Genomic DNA, 14,906 nt, shown 5'->3' with positions numbered 1-14,906 from the left:
CTGGAGGAGCTGGAGGAAGTGTCTGGAGAGAGGGAAGTCTGGGCATCTTTGCTTAGACTGCTGCCCCCGTGACCCGGTTTCAGATAAGTGGAAGAAGATGGATGGATGGATGGATGGAATTGTATATGGTGTTCTACTTAGTAGGGTAATGAGGGGTTATTGCACAGGTTTAATCCACAACGCTATAATCCACAAAGAACAGCCGTGCATAGCTCTCCTGATTCTCCAAGTTGGACAGTACAGTGTGGAGGGCTGTGGCCAGTTTCTCAAAACACTTCATCGCCACTGGAATGAGTGCAACTGGCCGGTAGTCATTAAGGATGGTTATGTTGGGTTTCTCAGGCAGGGGAACTAGGATGGAGGACTTCAGGCAAGGTGGGGCAGTAGACTGGGCTAGAGACTGGTTGAAGATCCTGGGGAAGACTCAAGCCAGCTGGTCCGCACAGTCCTTCATCACACATCCAGGGATGCCGTCTGGTCCAGCAGCCTTCCTTGGGTTTACAGCCTGCAGCATGTGCTTCACCTCATGCTCCCCTACTGTGAGGCTGGGGCCGCTGTGGGCTGCAGGGTGAAATTTGGCAGTGTCTGGTTGCTGCCCCTCAAAGCGGGCAAAAAGAGGTTCAACTCCTCTGCCAACGAGGCATCCCCTTCAGCCGCACCAAGATTATTCCTGTGGTTGGTAAAATGCTGGACTCCCTGCCACACCTGCCTGCTGTTGTTTCTGTCCAGGTGGTCTTCAGTCCTCCTCCTGTGGTCCAATTTGGCCTTTCTGATGTCTTCTTCAGGTTAGCTGGGGCCACGCTGTAGAGAGCCCTGTCGCCTGTCCTGAAGGCAGTGCTCCTCTCTTTCAGTAGCCGCTTGACCTCCCATTTCATCCAGGGATTCTGGTTGGGGTAGACCCTGATGCGTTTGTCCACGGTAACAGTGTCTATGCGGTTCTTAATATAACACAGGACACTGTCTATGAACACCTCCAGGTCTGGATGTTCAAAAGTGTCCCAGTTGGTCCTATCAAAACAGTCCTGTAGCTGCTGAGAGGCACCATCAGGCCAAGTTTTTACAGTCCTTGTGATGGTAGGAGCAGTTTTCCTGAGGGGGGCATATGCAGGAATTAGAAACAGGGACAAGTGGTCAGACTGGCCAAGGTGTGGTATTGGTCAGGCCCTATAGCCTAGCTTGATATTTGAATAAACTGTGTCTAGTGTGTTAGCTCCTCTGGTAGCACACTTTACATGCTGGTCAAATTTCCAGAGTACTGTCTTTAAATCTGCATGATTGAATTCCCCTGCTAGGATGTGCACAGCATCAGGATATCTGCTCTGCTGACTGCTAATACTGCCATATAAATATCCGCTAGCTGAGTTAGCATTAGCATTGGGCGGTATGTACACATTTGTTATGAAGACCACATTGTACTCTCTTGGGAGGTACATGGGCCTGCATTTGACAGCCACATACTCCAAGTCTGGGGGGCAGTGACTGTCTACAGTCACTGCGTTCGTGCATTGACGTACAGAGCTAGAGTCATCATCATCTTCACCAACATCATTGCAAGGACAGAATTTTTGCTTTCGTGTTTCCCCCAGCATACTATACAGGCATTGCTAATTCATGTACTTTACTGCATTCTAAAATATTTGTAGGCAGTGCATGGGTTATATCCACAGATTTGTGCACTCACTCATGGTGTAAGATAATGCAGTGGAGAGCCCTTATAACAAAATGGAATGTGTGACCTTCCTGGCAGCAGATCCATCAGTGTGACCATGCTGCTACTTAGCTGCTTATGTAAGCAAGGGTAAATACATAAATCTATTTTAACTTTATAGATAGATGTAGAGTAGTAAATGTACTGTATTTATAAATGGTATTTAATAAATTGTGGCACATTCTGAGGTTCTGAAACTGACTTTTCCCATGACAATAAAACTGAGATGTTAAATTTCAACAAAAAAAGGTGCAAGCCAGTTTCTTTAACTCCATAAAACTGATAACTGGCTTTAAACCGAACTGCAGTAAATATGCCATTGGTATTCATGCATGTGAAGCTTCATGATTGCTTAGGGTGAGATAACATAGACTCTAATCCACAGCGTCCACAGTAAGAGTGAGACTTTCCCTGAACTTCTGTCATGGCGCCAACCAGGGTACACTAACTCAGAGAGTGACTGACTCACTCTATCATTTATCCATCCAAGACACACACACACACACACACACCGAAGGCAACCACCCTTTCCGGCAGTTGAAACAAGACCTGTTCGACAGCTGAATTGAGGGCTGGCAACAGGCGCAACAAGGGGGTAGAGGAATGAGAAGTTGGGCTGGAGAAAAATGAGTGCCCGTGGAGGGGGAGGAGATGTAGAGGAAAAGGCATGGAAAATAATGGACTGTATATCAAGAGGCTGCAACACCATCTAAGTAATATTATCCTAAAAACCAAGAGTCAGGTCATGGCTTCTTTTTAAAGGTAGTTCTTTATACTATGTATTGTTGATACAACTGATTTCAAATAGAGTTTTTCCTCTTAGTACACACGTTTTTAGTGAACTTCTTAGGCTATGGATTTCAGAACTCAAACTGACCAGAAATAAAGTTATCCAAAGATTATATTTCTGACTGTAACAAAAATTGGATCCTCCAATCACAGATGTAGTTTGACTAAAGCGGGCAAAGTGTTCTGCTTTCAGTGTCCACATAGTTTGCACCATTAATGCTCATTTACAGTTTTATTATGTTTAGATAAAAGTAACCTGGGGTGGAGTGGACAAAATCTGAATAATTGACACCTCAACAACTGGGGAAATCTTCAAAAATAGGTCCCATGTGAACTTTGAACTTTGATTGAAAATGCTGACAATGTGGTCAATAATGGGAAAATGGGGTTGAGGCAGAGTGGAGGGGTGGAGTAGAATGTAGAGGGAGTGCAGACTGTGGTGAATGAAGATAGAGGGAGGGCGGAAAGGAGGGACTGGGGTAGGAGTGGGTGTGGTAACTCTACAAATAGCTGTGCTCAGTGCCTGGGATTTCTTCACTTAGTTTCTCTCCCAGTTGCCCAGTGGGACGGTTGGGTCTCGACACCTCAAGCAGCTCCAGCAAAACCACAAGCCAGCTGAACATTCAACGATGAGCAAGTCGTACTCCTCAGCCCAGACCGGCTCCTCATACCGCCGCACTTTCGGTTCTGGTATTGGTTCATCCCCAATGTCCTCCCTCTTTTCCTCTCTAGGAGGAGGAGGCCGCGGCTCCTCAAGCCACATGTCAACCAGAGTCTATGAAGTCAAGAGCACTGGTATTCCCTCTTTTTCCAGCTACAGAGTGTCCTCTGGTGCTGGAGGAGCTGGGATTGGCTCCTCTTCAGCTGTACGCAGCTATGGCCTTGAGAAACTCGACTTTGACCTGGCCGATGCCACAAACCAGGACTTCATGAACACAAGGACCAATGAGAAGGCTGAGCTTCAGCACCTCAACGACCGCTTTGCCAGCTACATCGAGAAGGTGCGTTTTCTGGAGCAGCAGAATGCAGCGCTGACAGTGGAGATTGAGAAGCTGAGGGGTCGTGAGGGTCCAGGGCGTGTGGCTGATTTGTATGAGGAGGAAATGAGGGAGCTGAGGAGACAGATAGAGGCCATCTCCAACCAGCGTTCCCGAGTGGAGGTGGAGAGAGACAACCTGGCTGATGACCTGCAGAAACTTAAGATGAGGTAAGCTGAGGTAACTGGAATTGTACCATTTGTATGGATGAATGATGAAAAGGGATGTGATAGGTCAGGTTTTGAGTGCTTTAGAAATGGAATGTTATGTGACACTGATATGTTTTAAGAGTTCCCAGAAATCACAGCACTTTGGCAGGAGAGGCCAAGAGGCTGATGTTAACTCTTCCACAAAGGTAAACATCGAGTATTTAGTTCAGCGAGAGTCTCTGACACATGGTACTTCTATAGTCTGCTGGAACATCAAGTCAAGTCGGCTTAAAAGACACATTATTTACATAAATAACAAGTCAATATAAAAATATGAACAGATAAAAATGAAAATGTATGGGACCTAACCAGGTCAACAGCATATTAGCAGCAGAAGAATATAGTCACAAAAAACCCCCATCTGCCTACATCACGGGTTTCCAACCTTTTTGTCTTGTCATTATTTGAAGTGAAGTTATTGCTGCTACCTCCCACTAACACATCTATAAATTGTGAGCAGTTTAAACAAGTTCCCTTCCCATATCAATTCATTTGAATAATTTTCAGAAGCCTGGACAGGTAAAACTTTTTTTAAAATATTAGTTTTTTTTTTTTTTATGTGAGTGAAGCATTGCTGTACGTTAGAGAATGAGAAAAAAGAGGAGAAATAGAAATCAGCAGACCATGCAAGGTGGAGGCAGTTTTCCTCATCGGTGCAGTGGAAAAGTTTCTCTAAAAACACCAGCATGTGGCTTCTATGACAACTCATTGATTTCCAGAGGTGTTGCTTTTCTTCTAGAGAAAGAGGAACTAACAAAGGAGAGATTTGAGGATAGGTACAGTCTAATGAGTGTTCCAGTCCACCAACCTTTTTACAAAGGTGTTTTATAATTGAATCACAAGAGACACAGCAGAGGGAAATGAACAGCGAAAAAGACAGAGAGCGAGAGACTTGAAGGCTCATAGGAACAAAGTAGAAACGGATAGCAAGTGGTACAGCAGTCAGACACAGAGTAGACAGATGAATTTGAACAGATGAACAAACAAAGCTCACTGTGTTAACAGAGTGAGAAAAATTACATTTTAAAAAGACTACACTAAATACACATAGCTGTGTGTGTCTCAGAGAGAAAGAGAAAGGGAGAGAGAAAGAGTGAGCTGTGATGTGGGTGTTTCTCTGATTGTCTATTTGTAGCTACTAGGTCAGCACTATGACTTTACAGTTTCTGTCTCTGCAACAGCAGGCAACATCACTTAAATTTAAGTGTCTGCAGAACCTGCATACACACACACACACACACACACACACACAAACATGCATACACACACCTTCCAACTAACACTCACTCTACTTTTTCTTTATCAGCCCTTTTTAAATTGTCGCCTGCAGCACTGAGTGAAGCTTGCCAAAGCAGCTGCTGCTTCCACTAAGATCAAAATACACACAGAGATACCCCCTGCCTTGCAACAGTTACAATGCATGCACACACACACAGACACACACACACTCAGAGAATGATAGCAGAGTTTTTTAAGGAGAGCACCTGCAACTTAATCACATACTATAAAAACAAAATTATCTTACCAAAATCATTTTTTTACCACTAGATACTTTGATGCACTGAAGATTAAAATATATGTGCCACATATGCAAATGGAAACAAAGACAAGATACCGCAAGGAGAAAACAATTGATCGGAATACCACAAATAAAAAGGGTCCTGAAAATGTGCTCTGCAGTGGAACTGAAGCAGATGAACTATCTCTAAGGTCCTGTGGAGCAAGGACAGTCACAGTGCCACCCATCAGTGGTGCCTAAAATGAAAAAAGAAATTTATGACAGTATGTACATTTGATCAACTCACGTCTATTAAAAGTTTGCTCTTCATTGTATGTTTCACTTTTAAACCTACAAATCTGTTTAAATTAACATTAAACAAACTTCCTGACACCGTTGCAGTTTGCCAAGGTGTCAGTATTCACTACATGCATGGTTTTTAAAAACATCTTCCAGTTATCCAGGGTGCAGAGTGAAATGCTAATTCTGGAAACAGCACCAGTCAGGGGCATGCCTCTGTTCATTTCTCACCATGAACCTGACAGTGTGACAGCAGCTGTGCCACAGCTTTAGGGCTCAAAGAGCGAGCGCACAGCTATGGATGTGGGCACGGATGCAAATACCAGTTATTATATATCATTGTCTAGTTCTATTTTTGTAAAAAAAAAAAGCAGCTGAAAAGAGCAGAAGGATGTAGGAATGACGGGCGGTAACTGGTTCATCTGTCTGGTAGTTGGTCCCTGGGGAATAAGCCGTGCTCTCAACCACAGTTGTTGCATTTGTATTCACTTGTGTTTCAACTTTCCTTACTCTTTTTGCTCTTTTCCTCTTTGCTGCTCTCGCTCTCTCCAGACTGCAGGAGGAGATTCGCCAGAAGGAAGAGGCTGAGAACAACCTCTCTGCTTTCAGAGCTGTACGTCTTCTATTTCCACTCGTTTATTGCTCAATCTTTAGTCATTTTTTCCTCACAGGTTGAAGTAAAAAGGAAAGTTTTTGCTCAGTCTCAATCGCCTCCTTATGTTGCTGTCATTCGTATACTAGCACAACTTTCATCTCTCATCAGTCACTTTCTCCCTTTCAATTTCCATGGTTTGTTCCCAGGATGTAGACAATGCTACCCTGGCCAGGCTGGACCTGGAGAGGCGCATTGAGAGTCTCCAAGAGGAGATTGCTTTCCTCAAGAAGATCCATGAAGAGGTTTGTCGATCTGACTATACATTTTGTCTGTGTGGCCTGATCTGAGGCAATCCTAAAAGTATTTTGTCTATGTATTATGTGTGTCAGTAGAGTGGTGTCTACTGTATATTATAACAGCTGTGAATGAAGATATACTGTAATATCTGATGGAGCCTCTGTAGGCATACAGCTAGCTCTTCAAGAGGTCAAATATTTCACAGTTTAAAACATATTTACTCTGCACATTTGCACATTCTCACTCTTTCTCTCTAATCTTTTCCTCCCTCTACAATGTAGCTAGATGTACATTTAGTTCCAATGTAGAGCAAAAGCAGCAAGTGCAATAGAAAGAAAGGTCTGTGCACATTCACTTGCAGACATCAAAGGACATACTCAACCACACACTCGGATACATGTCGGCACACTTGACAACTACCTGTCATTTTGTCTTCCCTGCCTCAACTTTGACCTCTCAGAAATGCTGACCTGGTGACTGGTTGAGGAGAGCCTGGCAGCTGTTCTGTGTGTGTGTGTGTGTGTGTGTGCGTGTGTGCATTTCAACAGATGCACACCTATTTATATTTTTTGGTTAGACAGCTGAATAGCACTGAAGCTTACCAATATAAAACTTGTAGTTGTACAGGCCTAAATCAGACCTGTAGTATTTTGGATTTCAAATATTATTTTAATAATGTGCATCAATACACCACAGGGCAAATTTATAGATTGGCATTTTAGATTTTTGTTTTAATGTTTATACATAAATGTCACAGGTGTAGGATGTGTTATATGAATTCTATTGATTAGTCTTTCCTCTTCACAAGCTCCAGTTTCAAGTTCAATGTGCCGTGATTGTTTTTACATGATTAAAACAAACAAGACTTAGATGAAAACATTTTCTTTTTCTTTAAATCCTCACAAAATTCATTATGTTTTCTAAAATTCTTTATTCTCTCGTCACCTTGTAGGAGATCCGTGAGCTCCAGAGCCAGATGCAGGACACCCAGATACAGATCCAGATGGACATGTCCAAACCCGACCTGACTGCTGCCCTGAGGGACATCCGCATACAGTATGAGGCCATTGCTGCCAAGAACATTGGAGAGGCTGAAGAATGGTACAAATCTAAGGTATGGTGGAAGTACATACATCTAGACATGCAGGCACAGCCGCTGCACTGCTAAAATCACCCCCTCTCTCCTCAGGTGTCTGATCTGAACCAGGCTGTGAATAAGAACACTGATGCACTGCGTCAGGCCAAACAGGAGACAATGGAGTACAGACACCAGATCCAGTCCTACACCTGTGAAATTGACTCACTCAAGGGCACCGTGAGTATCGGCTTCAGCTTCTCACACTTCATTTAAATCAGTTTAGTTCCTTTTCTCCCCTTTCTGGTTTATACCATAGTTATTTTTTCTTTCTTTCTTAATAAGCATATAGTTTTTGTCAAGACATACAACTATGTCTCTGTTCTCTAGAACGAATCCTTGCTGCGCCAAATGAGAGACATGGAGGACCGTGTGGCGCGTGAGGCTGCTGGTTACCAGGATACTATCGCACGGCTGGAGGAAGACATTGCTAAGATGAAGGTAATTGCACAGCAATTTTACACAAACTCTTCACTCTGGGAATCCACCGTATTCTGTGTAATGAGAAGTAGCATTAAACTGATGCAGGATTTAGGATTTTATAAACATATAACAGGTTTTTGTCAAATAATCTTTGGTCTTCCATTAGTTTTTAACTTTGTTTTATGTTGGGTCTTTCTGTTTTGGTTTGCAGGATGACATGGCTCGCCACCTGAGGGAGTACCAAGACCTCCTCAATGTGAAGATGGCCCTGGATATTGAAATTGCTACCTACCGCAAGCTGCTGGAGGGAGAGGAGAGCAGGTGTGTGTGTGTGTGTGTACTGTTAAGCTTTGACAGTATTAGTCCCAAACTGTCTGTCTGAAGGCATAACCTTACTTTTTTTTTACTGAGATGTGTAATTTTTATTTAAGTACCCCTATTGGTGACTTTTGATTACGTTATGTGCTTGTGTTTTTTACAGGATCACTATACCTCTCCAGGCTGCTTATTCCTCCATTGGATTCAGAGGTACGAGATACAGTACACATCCTTCCTTTGACATATAAATGCCCATAAAATCCATTTTACATTCCAGAAGAGTCAGTGAGGGGACAAAAAGGGCTAATTATAGCTTGTGACTGTATATGGCAGGTGCTATTTTGAGTGTATTACATGGTGCATGTCTGCAGTGTCAAACTCTGACCACTGTGTGGTGATATATAACATGTCAAAACCCACCGTGGCTCTTTGATTCACAGAGGCCCTCATCAACAAGCCCCACATCAATAGTCAAACAGCTTAGCCTCTTCACTTGATTTGTTAACAGTCCAAACATGCAGTTAATCTCTATCAAAATTTCCCCATGCCCCACAGTAATTTGTAGCAATGAGCAATAATTAGAGAGGATTTATAAGACTATAATTTTACACTCTCAAGTGGCATTCATTTGCTCCACAAACAGTTTGATGGCTGTCCCCTTAATGTTTAAGACATCATCATATTGTTCAAAACTGACTAACCTTCTTAGACCAATACTAAACAAATAGCAGTCTTCAAACTAACTTTTTGTGTAACTGTAGCAAAGCTTGATGTATGAGTCTGTGAAACAGTGTAAGAACTGTATGAACGTGTTCTTGCAGAGACCAGTCCTGAGTCCCAACATCAGCGCCCGTCAGAGGTTCACTCTAAGAAGACTGTTCTTATCAAGACCGTGGAGACCCGCGATGGAGAGGTTTGTACACACACACACACACACACACACACACACACAACTGCAACCTACAGTTTATTTTCAACATGTACTTTGCATGTGGTTTGATGCACAGGCATCCCAGACTTAGTTATAATGGTTGTTTTGATTTGTTAATATATATTCTTATCCAGATGATGTATTCTATGAGCCAGGGTGCTAGTGCCCAGTGTGTAAGTCTGGTTTCAATATCCCCCCTACCTTTTAACATCTGTTCACTATGGGTTTCAGCAAACTACCAGATTTAAAAAGGAAATTACAGTGTGGCAAAAAGTGATCACTCTCCTGCTGCACCAACATTTTTAGTTTCTACAGTAACTGATGCCTGAAATCTTGTAGTTTGCATCCCTGTACAAACACGTTTGTGTAAGCTGCAACACTCCACGCTGACTTCCGTGCACAAGCGGCTTCACTGTCAATGGCTGCTGTTGCCCTTTCACTCCAAACAAATACCTGCACTTAAATTAGTGGTTAAAATCAAAAGCACTGGCATCAGCCTATTCACTGTTGATAGAAAACATGCACATACAGTATATTATCTGCAACACTCTGCAGACTTTAACATAGATAACAAATGGTTTTTACTTCTTTCATAAAAATTTATGATCTCTCTTTTTGCCCTCCACAGGTTGTCAGTGAGTCCACACAGCACCAGCAGGACGTCATGTAAACAAGAAGAGGCCACATAAGAAAAACTATATATTATAAAATACAAAAAAATAGTGTAAACATTTACATTTTCCTACAGCTACTATGAAAATTTAAAACCTGAGCCCATTTTTTTAGACTCAGAACACTGACGATTTCAGCTGATTTAAATGGCAACACAGAAGGATATAAGTGAATGCAGCCTGTATACACCTTTACACATAATAAACAGGACAAATGATGCATGGAGGTACAATACACTGCCTTTAGCCTAGTTTTAAATAAAGGGAATTCCAGAAATTTACATTTCATTTGTGTTTCTTTCAATCTCTCACAAATGCTGGAATTTGCCATATCTTGTCCCTAAAGGATGTCAAAGGCAAGAGTAGAGTTTCAGAATACAGTAACAACAATACTTTGTGTAACTGCATTGGCCCAGTACCTACAGTACAGGGAAGTTTGCAAGAAAGATCAATGGGCCTGAAGCACCATGGACAGCAGTAATATATTCATTGCCAGTCTTTCTGTGCAAATGTACAAGTGTATGACTTGAATGTGAAGGGCTTTTATTTCTGTAACTGATTAAAGAAAGTGAGTTGTTGGTATAAGATCTGAAATATGTCACGAACACAAACCATCTAATGAAAGAGGATCTCAGTCATGTTTAAAGTTTGGCCTCAGTTGCATGTGCTGGGTGTTTGATTGTACATATGTGTATGGGTAACAATGGTAGCCTGTGCTGCTTCACTTCCAAAAATCTCAAATAAACACATTCGCTATCACCATTTGTCACCTGAGAATCAGACTGCTTCTTCAGATTTATTTGTGTCTGCACACTGTGTCTTGATTTTCAGCTGTAGTCATTAGCATTCCTCAGATAGCACACATCCTTTTTCACTGGCTCCCTTATGAACAGTTTCTGCCTGCTGCATTTATCATCGGGTGTGTTAGGTTTCTAAGAGGATACTTCCAGCCAAGCATAACACTCTTCTGTCTGCATTTAATTCACCTTTATAAAGAAAATAAGAGCAGTGATTCTGTTGAAGTCATCAGTGACAGGACATGTCTTGGTGCAGGAAAAGGTGAACAAGGGCTTGTTAATCAGCTGGTCCCAGCTGTGCTTTGTTTCTAGATTAGCACGGCAGCAGGAGCTACAGTCTGTGCAGTTTGTTTCAGAAGTCACTGGACCGAAAATGTCAGTGGAGATAAAAAGCTGGGGTGGAGAAAGAGAAAGAAAGGAAATATACAGACAGTAAATGAGCATGCAAGAAAAAGGGTGAAACAGAGATGGCGGTACAGGGAAGAAAGAGAAACAGAGGAGACAAATGTAATGAAAAGGTTATTCAGTGATACATAGGAAAAGAAAAGAGGATTTAGAGAGAGATAATTAAGCACAACATAGAACAAAGCACAGAAAAAGTCATTTCACTGCTATTCTAGTAATTAGTGGAGCCATGTTGGTTAGAACTTTTTCTTCTCACAGTTTCTGTTAATAGCGACAGCTTCCCACAGTCCAAAGACATGCAGCTTAGGTTGATTGGCCCATAGGGGTGAGTGTGGGTGTCTGTCTGCATGTCAGCCCTGTGACAGACTGGAGACCTGTCCAGGATGTACCCTGACTCTTGCCCAATGAAGCTGGGATTGATTCTGGCCCTCTGTGACCCTCTTCAGGATAAGCTGTATAAATAATGGATGCATGTATATGGCCCAGTAAAAATTATTCAGCACTAAATAATTGGTATTTACCAGCTAACTTACTACATCTGCAATATCTGCTGATGTAGCCACCAGGTTAACTACTGGGATAAACCACCTAGCATCTGATTTTACTGTAGTATCTAGCTGGTTTCAGTGTCATTGTTTACTTCAAATACACCTTATTTTATTGTTCTCTGAACTGTGACTGTTATGTGCTGTTATGTCTTAGTGTGTGTGCATATAATTCTGAATATTTGGCATTTGTGCTCATGAATGAACCTTGCATATACAAATAATGGGTATGAATGTGCAGGACGATGAGAGACAACAACACCATTTGACTGTAGAATCACAATATATATATTTTAGGTCCATATAAATTCATGCGCAACAACAACAATAATAATAATAATAATCAAGTGATTTATACAAATTTAAACTTGGTGATAGGTACAAAAATGAATTGCTGTTGCTTCTTTACATGTAGAACAACTATTCACTGACAACTGCTGAAACATCATAGTCAAGGCTCAGTTTGTTTGTGGACTTTCAACATCACATGTTGAAACACCAGTATGAGAATGATCCAAGTGCATTCACCACCCAGCCTAGTGAGACCAACTGGACAAACAGGTCTCCTCCATTTGATGTGTAAGCATGAAAACAGAACCGAACATTTGCATGTTTCAAACTATTTACAGTTTGATATCCACAATAAAAGTGTTTCCCCAACACATGTATATTTAGCAGTGACAGAAAATCACAAAAAATAATAGGAATTAAAACAACAGTGTTAAAATACTTGTTCATTTTGTCCCTAAATTACAAGCAAGGCAAGATAGGGGCCAGTGTTTACAATTAACATTTTGTAAGTAAGGACGGTGATGATGTCACAAGAGCACTACAGTAAAACCATGTAAGAGGAGCAAAACAGAAATGAAGTGTAAACATCATGTAAAATAACACTTGACCAGTCACTACTGCAAAACATTATTGGAGTAACACTGATACAGCAGAACAGAAGATGACCTAGCATAACACGTCAAGAGGAGGGAAACGATTCAAATGACTTTTCAAAGCCCTTTACCTGGACGGTACAAACAGAAGACAAGATGAGACAAGAGAGGAGAAGAAGTGGAAACTGCTGGTCCCACTTTGGATCTCGACAACTGCACCTTTTCAATGGAACTAAATTGTTCGGTCACTTTTAAATATTCACAGTTTAAATGTGTTTTTAATGGCTGAAAAAAGTGCATCCAAGACACAAAATGACATTTGCTTCTGCACAGTCTAAGACTGAAGCATATCACACTTCAGGCTGACGTCCTAGTGCAGTTTTTACTTCTTTCAGTCAGTGTGGAAAGTGTTGTGTGTACCCTGAGACCAGCAAATTAAACAGGAATACTGAGATTTTTTTTCTTTTTTTTACAAGACAACACAGACACATTGGAAAAAGTTACACAAGGATTCTCATGCAGTAATGGGTTAAGGTGAAAAGCCAATCCCAGGTCTATCACACAAAGAACTGCAAAGCCTGCTAAACCCAAGCACCACCCTAGTATTTAATGGTACTTTAGTATTTTAGTACAGTAGAATTTTTTTAAATTTAAATCTACAAAAAGTACAAAAAACATATAATCCAAGTGGTCAGTTGGAATTTTAAAACATGTCCATTTTTCTATTTTTTGGTATTTTGTTTATGGATTTTTACAGTAAGATTGAGTTTCAAAACTGTAACACTGGAGCTGGTGTTTTATTGTGGAGAACAACAGCAACTTAATCCCAAAAAGATTCAACAAAAACAAAAATAGCTCGGCTGTACTGAAAATACTTCCTTTATAAAACCAACTCCCTCGCTTCTCTGGATGTTTAGTACAACAATAGAAATGTTTGCAAAAGTTTGCACATTTGAATTTAAAAGCAAACTACACACAATCATGCACACCCAAACCTGTATACACGTCAACTCCAAGTCTGGAAAAAAGGTCCAGTAGTAAACATTAGAGGCCACCATTTGCATCTTTTCACTTTCTCATCAGTCACATGGGATTATTTTAAGCCTCCTCATTTTCAGCATTTAACACTTCATTTGAAATAAAAGGTCAGTAGGCCAGTATATTTAAAAAAAAAAAAAAAAAGCACATTCAACAAACATTACAGTGAACCCCCCTCTCCAGTACTTGGTACACTCCATCTCTTGCCACTGGGCTCATGTGTCCACTCACACACACAAACACACTACATTTAGTATTTCCACTGGCATGTATTGTCCACTCTAAACTCTCAGATTTCATCTCAACTGTCAAATTCCTGGACGACCAGTATGAAACAGTACTAACTTTTCTTTGTGCCTTAACAACATTTCTAAACAGCAGATAAATCCCGTAAAGGTAGATTGTTTCTGGGATAAGAGAAGAAAAAGGGACATGAGAACACTTCAAAACATGTCAACAAATAGAATCACATACACTATCTAATAAAAATGGTTTAAATTCAGTGGATATAGGATGCTTTCACATAATTAAAAGGACTGGTGATCAAGGGCACAAGGAAAGTGATGAGATCTAAGCACGTTCTTCTTTGTAAATGGCAGCAATGTAGGCAACAAAATGTTGAGTGTTCATGGGACAAATAAAAATTGTCTTCGCATCAACTGCTTAATTAATCCAGCCGCTGTTCTGGATTTTGAAGCTGCAAAAAGATTGTGCTGCTATGTCTAAGTTCACAGACTGTCAGTAAACTTCATGAACACTTGCAGAGACTCATGCACAATGAGTCTCTGCCTGAGGCTGTCCCTGGTGACAATGTCGGTTTCAACGTCAAGAATGTGTCTGTCAAGGAAATCCGTCGTGGATATGTGGCTGGCGACAGCAAGAACGACCCACCCAAGGCTGCTGAAAGCTTCAATGCCCAGGTCATTATCCTGAACCACCCTGGCCAGATCAGTGAAGGTTATGCCCCAGCGCTGGACTGCCACACCTGTCACATTGCCTGCAAGTTCAGCGAGCTCAAGGAAAAAACTGACCGTCATTCTGGCAAGAAGCTTGAGGACAACCCCAAGTTTCTCAAGTCTGGAGATGCTGCCATTATCAAACTAGTTCCACAGAAGCCCATGGTTGTGCAGCCCTTTTCCAATTACCCTCCCCTTGGTCGTTTTGCTGTGCGTGACATGAGGCAGACTGTCCCTACACCCTGTACCATCTTCTCTGTGGCAGAGCTCTCTACTCAAGGTCTGGCTTATGCTGATTAAAACCCATCGCAAAAATTTTCGCAGGAAAAATCAGGGGGCAGCTGTGGCTCAGGAGGTAGAGCGGGTTGTT

General features: G+C 41.6%; 1 protein-coding gene and 1 pseudogene across 2 annotated transcripts in view; both read left to right on the top strand.

Moving 5' to 3' along the window:
* Positions 1–10,673, top strand: part of desma (desmin a) — a 15,558-nt gene extending 4,885 nt beyond the window's left edge. For both annotated transcript variants that reach the window (XM_020607675.1, XM_020607674.1), the window contains exons 2-11: positions 3,040–3,704; positions 6,094–6,154; positions 6,343–6,438; positions 7,386–7,547; positions 7,623–7,748; positions 7,899–8,009; positions 8,203–8,312; positions 8,473–8,519; positions 9,131–9,222; positions 9,869–10,673. In XM_020607675.1, coding sequence (XP_020463331.1) covers positions 3,127–3,704; positions 6,094–6,154; positions 6,343–6,438; positions 7,386–7,547; positions 7,623–7,748; positions 7,899–8,009; positions 8,203–8,312; positions 8,473–8,519; positions 9,131–9,222; positions 9,869–9,910 — 1,425 coding nt within the window. In that variant the 5' untranslated portion in view covers positions 3,040–3,126 and the 3' untranslated portion in view covers positions 9,911–10,673. The remainder of the gene's footprint in view (positions 1–3,039; positions 3,705–6,093; positions 6,155–6,342; positions 6,439–7,385; positions 7,548–7,622; positions 7,749–7,898; positions 8,010–8,202; positions 8,313–8,472; positions 8,520–9,130; positions 9,223–9,868) is intronic.
* Positions 10,674–14,335: 3,662 nt separating this feature from the next.
* LOC109964412 (elongation factor 1-alpha pseudogene) lies at positions 14,336–14,902 on the top strand (annotated as a pseudogene).
* The last annotated feature ends 4 nt before the right edge of the window (positions 14,903–14,906 follow it).

This window comes from Monopterus albus, unplaced genomic scaffold (assembly GCF_001952655.1).
Source record: "Monopterus albus unplaced genomic scaffold, M_albus_1.0 scaffold88.1, whole genome shotgun sequence".
In the NCBI taxonomy this organism is placed as follows: Eukaryota; Metazoa; Chordata; class Actinopteri; order Synbranchiformes; family Synbranchidae; genus Monopterus; species Monopterus albus.
Note: the sequence above shows the minus strand (reverse complement) of the source record. Positions and strands in the feature narration are given on the sequence as shown.